Source organism: Chiroxiphia lanceolata, chromosome 19 (genome assembly GCF_009829145.1).
Source record: "Chiroxiphia lanceolata isolate bChiLan1 chromosome 19, bChiLan1.pri, whole genome shotgun sequence".
NCBI classification, from domain to species: domain Eukaryota; kingdom Metazoa; phylum Chordata; class Aves; order Passeriformes; family Pipridae; genus Chiroxiphia; species Chiroxiphia lanceolata.
In genome coordinates this window covers 6745041-6756785 of record NC_045655.1, presented here as the reverse complement: position 1 = coordinate 6756785, position 11745 = coordinate 6745041, and the positions used below count along the sequence as shown (strand labels likewise).

Genomic DNA, 11745 nt, shown 5'->3' with positions numbered 1-11745 from the left:
AGCCTGAATCCTCATTCCCCTCCCTTATTCCTGTCTCCATGACTTGATGGACTTGAGTAAGGGCCAGATCTGGAGCACAGCAAGCTCGAAAAGAAATTTCCATTGGCTTTTTTTTCCCCCATGGATAATACCCTTAAATATTCAGGGTCAAACTTTCAGCTGTCATAAGCTGGCATCTTTCCACTCAACTAGTTCTTCATGTCTGCACAAGTGCAGAGTCACCAAGTTTCTGTTCATCTGTAAAGAAACACCCTTGGTTTTTTATTAACATGAATCATGAATCATTAACATTCATTAACAGAATGTAAAGGGGTTGGAAAGGACCTTAAAGGTCATCTAGTCCTACCACCCCTGCCATGGGCAGGGACACCTTCCACTAGACCAAGTTGCTCAAGGCATTAATCAACCTGGCTTTGAACATTGCCAGGGTTGGGGCATCCACAACCTCCCTGGGCAACCTGTGCCAGTGTCTCAACATCCTCACTGTAAAGAATTTCTTCCTAATATCCAGTCTAAATTCCCCCTCCTTCAATTTGTACCCACTACTCCTTGTCTTGCCACTACAGTTCCTGATTAGAGTCCCCCTGCAACTTCCCTGTAGGCCCCCTTCAGATATTGGAAGGTTGAAGACAGTTTCCAGCCATCTTCTTCTCATGAGAAGGATTTTCAGACTGTATTTATGAAGACATTGACATTTTAACTCATTTTATTTTGAAGTCACCATCACTCACGTTGTCACAGTGTGACAGCACAGGAGGTTAATTCAGCGATTCTCAAATCAATGCTCTCAGACCAATATCAACACCTGGCTTTCCTAAAGGTGATATTCTGCATGTAATTACACTCTCCAAGTCCTGAGCAAGTACTGGGCTCGGCATAAAACACCAATTCTAATAGGAATAATATTACAGAAAGGTTTAAGAAACCCAATCAACAGCCACACGCTCCAGCAAAAACAGACTGTTTATCACCTGAAAGCTTAAAATATGGATGGCTTCTTACTGAGCTGCACTGCTCTTGGGTGCTTTAAATTCTTAGTCGAGAACCATGTGAGATCTTCTAGAGATATTAAAATTATATTTTGTTCTGTGTTTTATTGGAAAAATTGAGGCATGTTCCCTAGCTGATGATAATCAGAATGTCAAAAAATTAGCAGAACTTCTGTGTTCATCAGGAAGTTTTGGTAAACAGTCACTCCTCCTCTGCTCCTTTTTTCAGGTAAACAGACCGAATGAAACTTTTCTTTATAATCAGTTTCCTCCCATTTATCTCTTTTTTCACATTCAGTATCTCTCTTGAACAAGACTGAACAGTTTTCCCGGAATTCCCTCCTCAGGAAAAAAAAGATTTACTTCTCTTCCTGGAAAATGCTAAGTACACAAAATTCTTAAGTAAATTCTTCATGAGACTTTTTCAAGCTACCTCCATCTACCAGAAACTGAAAGGGCAAAAGATCAGCCCCTCATCTTCAGTGTTTATTTTTGATCCCCATAAAAGTCCTTACAGTTTAAAAAGCAGCTTTCTATTTCTTTAAAACTGTTTATGAATCATTGTTTGGAATGAGCGTAGTAAAGCACTTGAAGCTGATTAACGTAGAAGTTACATGGCTATCAGCTAGGACAGTCCTCACCTCATAATTTTATCTATTAACAGATACTGCAGAACTAACTGACATTAAACTGGCAGAATCCCAGCGCAAAGGTGAACTCGAGGAAAAAATTATATTGGATTTTAATAAAACTTTCCTCAAAGGTCAACCTCTCTAAGGTATGAAATCAATCTTCCCTCCTCCTTCTTCAGCCCATTTATTCACAGCTATAGAAAATTCTGATACTCATAAAATGTTTCCCATTCCCTCCTCCTCTTATTACAATATCTATCTACCTGTGACCGCTATTTTTCACAGCAATTTTAGATCCCTTCCTCCTCTTTTCACTCTTTTTACCTGGCCTTCTTGGAATCTGCACCCGCTTCTCAAAATGTCACTTATCAGGCTCCCTCTCAAGAACAGATCCTGCCTCATACCATCTTCAGTACAACCTCCCCCCCCCCCATTTTTACTTCATCCTTGACCGGGAAACTTTGGGAAGAGCAAAGATTTTGCGCAAAATTTTTATTCCTGTTTTTATTTTTCCTCCAGCTACCTTCTGTGTCTTGCTCAGGACTCCAGCAACTTTTGCCAGGTAAGCTATAACATTAGCAGCATTCCACTTAAGAGAGAGTGATGTCCTTGTGAGCTCTAAGCTCCTTAGATCAGTCTAGGAGGATCAGTCCCTTTGAGTGATGTTGACCCAGCAAAATAACATGAATATATTATATATATATTTTTAGGTTTTGGGGTTTTTTTAGAAGACTCACTAATATCTATGAAATTACCAGCTTAGGAGGGTTTCTTTCAGCTTCATAAAGCCACAGATACTCAGATCTGGAAACTGCTCTTCAATCCATGGCATACAAGCTCCAGCTTTTGATGGCCAAGTTTCTAAAATCTTGGCATCACTGGAGCCACTAACATCACACACTGTAACAGCAGAGCAATTTCTGTTGCTGGTGTTTGGATTTGCCTGCCCAGCTGATCTGTGGGGCAGGCCAGACCCAGAGCATCCCATGGGAATTGGTACCAGGGCTTTCAGGGCTCCCAGGGTCGGATGAACAATGCAGGGCTGTTCTCACGGTCACAGCCCATCACTACTGTACCCTCTGTTCTCCCCCTTTTACTGCAATACTTCCCTCCCTGCACTTCAAGGGCTATTCCTCCCTCTCTGTCAAGATTCACTGTCCCTCTAATCAGACTGACAGACATTTACCCAACCGCCAGGTCCTCCTTCTTCCATCCCTTCCCTGCACATCTCCCAGGACACTAATCCCATTCCTCAGCCCCCTGAGCTACAGAGGCACAAGCCTGGGCACAGAGTCTCTGACTATGGCTGTTTGCCCCGGGGACAGGAATCTGCACACCCAGAGTTATCCCACACATCCTGCCTTGGGCACTCACTTGGCAGCTCAAGCTGTGGCAGCAGCCCCTGTCCTCCAGCCACTCTCCCTTGGAGGGAACTGTGTGCCCCTTCACAGGATCAGAAACAAATTGGGGCTCTCTTAGAAGATGACCTGGCTCTTCTGGCTGAATTCTGTTCTTGGTTATTCTTTACTCCATCAAAACAACGTTACTTGCAAGGTAATTTTGTGGCTTCCCATCGCAAAAAACCATTGTGGTCAGAGAGCTCCTGATGCTGGGCAACACCTGATAGGTCCAGACACCCTCTATAATCTGTATTTATGGAAAAACCACTGCTTAAGCTGCTAAAGTGAAATGTAAGAGAATCTACACTACATTTCAAACTCACTGCTAAGATATGTGCTGGAGAGCAGCCAGGCCTGGTTGCTCACACTGATAGATGGTGGGGAAAAGGAACACGCGTTAAAATCAGCAAATGGATAAAACTGGGCTAAAGAGAGATGAATACAATGGGGAAAGCTTCCCATTTTTCAAAATCAAAGCTCAGGCTCCCACGCTAAAGGAAGAATTGTGTTCCCAAATAGGAAAACGTTAAAAGAGAGACTGTACTATTTTCAGGAATGTATGATACAAAGCTTCATGTCCACCGTCAGGATAAATCTTATCTATTCTGTACAGCAACACTCATTTAGCAGAGAAGAGGATTCTATGAAAAGGACAAAGATGGGTGGTGGAAATTCTGAGCCTTTCTTCCTACTGCTCTTAAATTCTTGTCCTCGTTGACATAATTAGCAAAAATGTTCTGAGATATATTTAATTCCTTTTAACAACTTTTAAGATTAACAAACTGTATTTTGGTTTCAGATACTGTGTTGATCAATAAATGCTGCTGATTTAGATTTTTAAAGAGCACTAGCAATTATTTGAGGAACCAAATTTAGATTTCTTTAGTAGAAAAGAAGGTTCCTTTGTTGAGACTATGTAGTATCTGCAAGGTCTTGTGGTAAGTAGTTTTACAATACAGAGATTTTGGCTCTAGAGATTATTCTGCAGAGACTCAGACCATGGAAATTGTAGTTCAGTTGCTGTCTGCCGGCCAGCATTGCAGGATCTGGCTATGAACAGGGCATGAGATCAAGCCCTTCTCATTTAATATAGATTAAGAAAGTCTTCTTACTTCTAATCTCACTCCTGCCTCCTGCCCTGCTCTGAAATACTTGTGCTGATCTGTTCTGGTGGGGAAAAAACTTGTCAAGGTCTGTCAGGAAAGATGAGAATATATATTTTTTCTTTTCTTTTAAGATTAATCTTCCAGTTGAATAGAATTGGCAACATGAGTAAAATTTTGCTACTGGAGTTATTTTGTATTGATTGCATTTTTAAAGATTTTTCTAGCAGGGAGAGGCAGACATTTTGTTATTGCTACGTATTAATCAAAAAGACTGAAAAATACTGCAGGCCCTACTCTGACCCTTGTGGATCAAAAAGGCAGCCGAGGTTTTAAGAATACAAATTATCCCGGATTAAACTCTGGGTTTAGGTGTTAATAATTTAACACTACTACAGTTTGGCCACCTACTTGTGATGTGCTATATGTGGATCACTGCAGTTTAAAAGCAGGTTTTTTTCAGACAAACAAGGATAAATTGGAACTTCGAATGGGCCACTAGAAGCGGGCTTGACTCTTGCAGACCTGAAGAGGTTATTCTTAGGGTAATTACCTGTCTTTAACGTTTAGAATTATAGAATGGTTTGGGGTGGAAGGGACCCTAAAGATGATCTAGTTCCATTTAATATCGGATTTCTTTGATACCGTGGACTGCACGAGAAGCTGCCCCTCCTTAAGTCACAGGAAAGCCACTGTTTTTACAGCTTTAAAGGATCCCACGGCTGCCTTGATTACCAATGCCTTGGCTCTGTACATTTAATTCAGCTCCTAATGCTTCTCATGTAGTGCTAAAGCCATTTAAAAGAAAGTCTCTGCTTTTACAACCCCGCTTTTTTTAGCAGCTCAGCAGCAGTTACCGGGTTTGTAAAGCTCCTTACGGAATCTCACCTGAAAACACTGATCTGCGGCGCTGTGCAGTTTTTCCCACTTCAAAGGGAAATCTGCTGCTGCCACCCCAGAACTGAGCACAGCGAGACACCGAACTGTCACTGGGGGCTGATGTCACCTCCCAAGGTGTGTTTGTTGTACCAGGGAGACTTCTGAGTGCTAATGTCAGAAAAAAACCAAAACAAAACAACCACCTCTATTTGTCTTTTCGCCTTCTCTGTTTAGGGAGTTGTTTCACGTTGTTTCTTTTTGTTCAAAACAAATACCCAGGGCTCTCACTCAGATTCCCAGTGATGCTACAGCAGTTCCCAGTAGTCTCCCAGTTGCTAATGCTTGTAATTTTATAATGTTCATACTTTATTTTCCATTCAGGGTGCACAGTGATGACAGGTGACCCAGTTTTCACCGAAGGCATGTGCAACCCCTTATGGTTAAAAATGGGTGAGAAATTGGGGGGGGGGATCATAAATATTTTTAGTCTTAATCAAGATCTTCAAGCTGTTTGCAATACTGCAATCCCAGTAGCATCAACATTGATACGTCTGAATAAAAGCTATGTGTTTTACAATGAACGCAGCCTTCTAGCAGAAATTTTGAGCTGTGGAAAATCCTAAATATTATCCTTTTCTTTCCCTTGGTATTTCAGTTTTTGGGCTCCTGCCTCCCAGTCTCATCTATATTCTCAGCAACAAAGGGTTAAAAGTCCTGGCATTTCTTCCGAGTGGCATTTCCAAATCTCTCCCGGGGCCCATGCAGCGTTTATGCCAAAATGCTTTATTATTATACAAACAGAGCAAGAGGTGGAGGGGGGGGGGGGGGGGGGGAAAATCAGCCAAAAATAAAACCCCTTCACGGTTTGTCCTCCAGAACTGGGTCCTGCTGGTGGCGTGAGGGAAACCGCCCCAGCCGCAACCCTGAACACCTCAGGGGGTGTTTAAAGAGAACCCTCGGGGATGTTTTAAGGAACACAGGGGTGGGTCGCACCCCAACTGCCTGTGCGGACCCCCGACCTCCCTCTCCGGGCTCTGAGAGGGGGCCGCGCCCCCCCACACCCGGTCTGACTCCGCCCCCCCGACCGCGCTGGCCAATCAGCGGCGGCCCCTTGGGCAGGCAGCCAATCGGCGGGCGTTGCTACCTGTGGGGAGTATTTTTAGCCGCCGGGCGGGGGGGATGTCTGTGAGGGGTCGCCCCGCGCCCCCTCCCGGGGGGGCCCGAGCGGGTCACCCCACAGCGTGCGGGCGGCCTGCGCTGCCCCCGCCGTGCGGGCACGGCCCGCCATCGCCGCCGCCCAGGCCCCCGCGGACCGCGGCGGTCATGGGAGATGTAGTTCAGGGCTCCCCCCTCCCTCCCCTTCCCATCTCATCGCTTCCCCGCGGGACCGAGGGGCGCCAGGGCAGGGTTTGACGTAGGTGGTGACGCAACGGGGCTGTGAGGCGAAGAGCGTGCTGACGTCAGAGCGGCCCCGCGCGCGCCGCGCCGGAGGAAGAGTCGGCAGCGCAGGGCCTCGCGCGGGGGGCGGGGCTGGGGGCGGGGCGTGACGGTTGTGGGCGTGGCTAGTGCGGACGCGAGTCAGTGGAGGGTGGGGACTTGTGGGCGTGGCCGAGCGGGGCGCGGCAGTGGGCGGGGCAAGGGAGGGTATAAGTAAGGGCGCGACGGGCGGCGGGGCAGAAGCAGAGGCAGCGCAGCTGCGACGGCCGAGCGCGCCCGTCGTGGGGGTGTGAGCAGCGCTGCCCTCCCCCCCTTCCCTCCCCCCCTTTTTTTTTCCAACCCTTCCCCCTCCCTTCTCTCTCTTTTTTTTTTTTTCTTTTTTTTTCTTTTTTTTTTTGGACATCTCTTTCCTCTCCCCTCCCATCCTCGCGCCGAGGGAGAGCCGGCGCTCGGAGATGGGGGTCGGGTGCTGAGCCGCACCTCCCCCACCCGCCGCCACACACACACACACGCCCTCACACCCCCGCCGGGACTGTTTGCACTACCGCCCGCACACCCCCGGGTGAGTACCGGCCGTGAGGCGCGGGGGGTGTGCGGGGAGCCTGGGGCGGCGGGGCTGGGGCAGCACCGGCCGCTGAGGGGGCGGGCGCCGGGGCGGTCACGACCCCGCCGTGACGGGGCGGCCGTGAGGGACCCGGCGGGTGTGGGGGCTCCTCATGGAAGGGTCTGGGGGTGAGGGCACGGCCGGGCTGCCAGAGGTCGCTCCCCTCTCGGGTTAAAAGAAGGGAGCGGTGCCGGCTGAGTAATCGCCGCTGGGCCGCTCCGGGAGCGCCGGCAGCGCCCTGCGGGACCTGCGCTGCCAGAGGGGCCCCGCAGCCCCCACCCCTCCGCCGGCATCCCCCCGGCCTCTTCTCCATCCTCTTTATTACGGGCTCAGAAAATGCTCCTCTTCCTCCTCCTCCTCCCGCCGGAGCTCCGAGGTTGTGAGCAGAAATCTAATGAGACCCGACTGCCTGGTTATGTAACTCCCGCTGCTTAAGGCTCCTGCCAGGGCGCTGCTGCCGGGCCGCCGGTGGGGCTCGAACCCCCCCACCCCCCCCAGAAACGCCGTTCCTCTCCCCATAAATATATATAAAAAAAAAAAAAAACCGGTTAGAAATGATTAGGCTGATTTGTTTGATCAGCTGCTTTTTTTTTTTTTTTTTTTGCGCCCGCGGATCGGTTTTCGCTTAGAAAAAAATTCACAGCGTCAGCCCCGGTGCGCCTTGAAAGGATCGTTTCTTTCTTAAAGGACGTGGGGGGAAGGGAAACAAAACAGATGGATTAATAAATCATTTTAAAATGCCCCGTTTAACCGCCCAATCAGCTTTTCTGTACTGATTGTGCCCCTTTTGTAAATATCTTCTGTTTGCCCTTGATCTTTTCCTTATCCCCACCCGGTGCTGATCCAGCAAACGTTTAAAGGTCGCCTTATCGTACAGGCTTTCAAACTATTCCCATACCATGTTGGGGAGAACACGAGTGGCTTGGAAATAGGGTTCCAGACTTTAAAAGGAGATTATTCGGAGCAGGAAATAAAAAAGCAGTGTAGCCTCATTGTTAAAGGATTTTGATATTGACTTTGATTTCTCTAATCTTTAATGACAGCTACGCTAAATTTTGTTCCTGGTGATGCACTGCAGAACAATCCACTGTTAATTGAAATTCTGTTTGGGGCTTTTAACTTGAGCAAAAAAAACCCCCAACGTATTTTGTTTCATTGGAACTTTTTAACAAAGGTGTGTGCTTTACATGAGTACTTTTATACCAATGTACTGCAAGATTTGTGTTAGCAGTACGTGTGTTAATACCTGATTCTTGTCCCTTCTCTAACTTTAGACAGCTAATTTCTCTTTTGTCCTCTGTGAAGGAGTGGCAACCATATCTTACATTAAATATAAAATGGAGGCATGGAGAAGGAGAAAGGCAATCGTGTTTGAGGCTGCCAAAAGCCCTCTTAGCTCTGCAACTTTTTGAAATCCGAACTATAAAAATACTCAATAAAAATTGAGTATACATTGTACCTCACATCTTAAAATATAGAATAATTTTTATTAAAAAATGGTGAATAAATTTATCGTAATAATTCCGTGGTCATGGCCACCCTTATGACAGACCATACGTGCATCTATTCTGTATGTGCTGACTGCATTTCAATTTGAGCAGTTGGAGGAAGAACTGTTGGATGTGCACAGCGGACATTTTCTCCTCAGTTTGCATCATTTCACCCGTGCACAGTTTATGCGGAAGATTTGCCTGGACTTAAAATAAATGTTGCATAATTTCAGTTATTTGTGTGAAATCTTCTAAGGCGGTTCTTAACATTTTTATAGTTCTGCAGCCTACAGCGCAGTCAATATGTTTGCAAACTTTAAATTGATAAATGACCCTTGGACTAAGACCTCTCAGGCTAAACTAATAGTCTGGTGCTAAATTTTGCAGCTGAGTACTATAAATCATCCAAATAAGGGTTGGTAATTGAACCCTTGACAGGCTTGGCAGTTCTGTGATGTCTTAAAAATTATCCTTGCTGCTTTGTGAATAACCAAACAACCAGCTCATGTGATTTGGAAGTGCCCCATGCTGTATATGTAAACACAAGCCCATCTTCTGCAGCGCTGTTTGTAAGTCGGGCTGAATGGAGCTGACATCCTCACCTTCCGCAGGCAGGAACTGAAATAGTTTGGTGCACGTTTTTTGACTTGAAAAGTAACCTATTTTATGCAGAAAGTGAAGCTGAAAGAATAGGCCTCCCAGCTTTATCTTACTCTTTCCTTATTCGGATGTGTTTGCTTTTGTTTTTTCTTAAAGGAACAAGAGCACTCAAGGTGAAGGATAATAATCAACTCGAATCAGCACTTTGAATGAAACTTTGTTTCCCTGTGGCGTCTTGAACACTTTCTTCTTCGGGTTTTGAAACAGACTTATAACTCTGTGGCATAGCAGCTATGCAGCTTGAAATCCAAGTAGCACTCAATTTTATTATTTCCTATTTGTACAATAAGCTTCCCAGACGACGTGTCAACATCTTTGGTGAAGAGCTTGAAAGACTTCTTAAGAAGAAATATGAAGGGCACTGGTATCCAGAAAAGCCATACAAAGGATCAGGGTTTAGATGTATTCATATAGGGGAGAAAGTGGACCCAGTCATAGAACAAGCATCCAAAGAGAGTGGTTTGGACATTGATGATGTTCGTGGCAACTTGCCTCAGGATCTTAGTGTTTGGATTGACCCGTTTGAGGTTTCATACCAAATCGGTGAAAAGGGACCAGTGAAAGTGCTTTATGTGGATGATAATGAAAATGGATGTGAGTTGGATAAGGAAATCAAGAACAGCTTTAACCCAGAGGCCCAGGTGTTCATGCCAATTAGTGACCCAGCATCTTCAGTGTCTAGTTCTCCTTCTCCTCCCTTTGGTCACTCAGCTGCTGTGAGCCCAACTTTCATGCCCCGCTCCACTCAGCCTTTAACCTTCACCACTGCCACATTTGCTGCCACCAAGTTTGGCTCGACCAAAATGAAGAATAGCGGCCGTGGCAACAAGGTCGCCCGCACCTCTCCCACCAACCTTGGCTTGAATGTCAATGACCTGTTGAAGCAGAAAGCCCTCTCCTCCTCCATGCACTCTCTCTACGGGCTTGGCCTAGGCAGCCAGCAGCAGCAACAGCAACAGCAGAAGACTTCTGCCCTGTCTCCTAACGCAAAGGAGTTCATTTTCCCCAACATGCAGGGTCAAGGTAGTACCAGTAGCATCTTTCCTGGTGACAGCCCCCTTAACCTCAGTCCTCTCCAGTACAGTAATGCCTTTGATATGTTTGCAGCCTATGGAGGTCTAAATGAGAAGTCTTTTGTGGATGGCTTGAATTTTAGTTTAAACAACATGCAGTATTCTAACCAGCAATTCCAGCCAGTTATGGCTAACTAAAAATAAACCGAAAGTGAAATCCAAGTAAATACTATTGTACAAGTTAAAAATGCACGTACCCAAGGGTGTATCTTTTTTTCCACCTCTTGAGATTTTTTTTAAGGCTTGTAGTATGAATACATTCAGGCTTGGTTAGATAAATACAACATGCATCATTTTTTTCATTTGCCAACCAAGCACAAAATTATTTTATACTGACTGTACATTACAAAAATATACTCTCAAAATATGGCCTCTTACAGTATTTAAGATATAGCAAGGACGTGGCTAATTTTTTTCATGTGTATATATATATATATGTGCACAGACATATATGTATATATATTTAAAAAATTGGCACTAATAGGTGGGTTTATTGGTCTTTTTCTAATTGTATAATTTAATTTAGTACAAAGTTTGTAAAATATCAGAGTATATATATTGTTTCTACAACATGGTATTGCATTTATATCTTTTTACTACAGTGATCTGTGACAGCTGCAGCAGCTTCATGTTGTATTTTTTTTACTGAAATTGTAAGATATCCATCTTAAAGACATCAATTCTAAAAAAAAAGTAAAAAAGTTGTGTACAGAATATTCCTTAGTGGTGGAATTAAAATGTACGAAATATTTGCTTTTTTCAAAAGAAACACAAATTGTATTTTCTGTTAAAAGTTTAAAGATTTTTGCTATATATTATGGAAGAAAATGTAATCGTAAATATTAATTTTGTACCTACATTGTGCAATACTTGAAAAAAGGTATAAAAGTATTTTGAGTCAGTGTCTTACATGTTAAGAGGGACTGAAATAGTTTATATTAAGTTTGTATTAAAATTCTTCAAAATTACTTGGCTGTGGTGGTGTGTGTTTTTCCTGTCCTGCTGAGCATCCAAGCACTGCTGTTCCTTGTGCTGAGGATGCACCAAAGTCTGACTCAGAGGAGCAGTGGAAGGGTGGCTGCATTGCTGCACCACACGGGGCTCTTTACCAAAAACACCACTGACAGAGCACAGAACCCAATTAAGGACTTGCCTTCAATTATTTGAGCAAAATTCCACTTGTTTTCCGTAACTGCTGCTCAGTGAAGCCAGAAGGGAATTCCGTTCTTTTTCCTTGATAATTAAGACTATAAGCTCCGGGAGTGTTGAGTTATGGGGTGAGGGTGTGCCTAGCAGGGACTCAGGTGATTCAATGAAATTCCCTTTCCATGTCACTGGGATTATTTGAACTATTATCTCGGGAGGTCCTAGACCAGCACATCAGCGTTCTGCCTCTGCATTAGGGATTAATAGCTCAGAAACAAAACTGAATAAAAGTGCTGATTTACAGCTTACTAAACTCATTGTAAACTCACATT

General features: G+C 44.9%; 1 protein-coding gene across 1 annotated transcript; it reads left to right on the top strand.

Annotated features, from left to right (window-relative positions):
• The first annotated feature begins 6673 nt into the window (after positions 1–6673).
• Positions 6674–11235, top strand: TOB1 (transducer of ERBB2, 1). Its single transcript, XM_032706489.1, has 2 exons — positions 6674–7002; positions 9291–11235. Exon 2 carries the CDS (start codon positions 9428–9430, stop codon positions 10403–10405), a length of 978 nt encoding a protein of 325 aa, XP_032562380.1. The 5' UTR covers positions 6674–7002; positions 9291–9427; the 3' UTR covers positions 10406–11235.
• Positions 11236–11745: the final 510 nt, after the last annotated feature.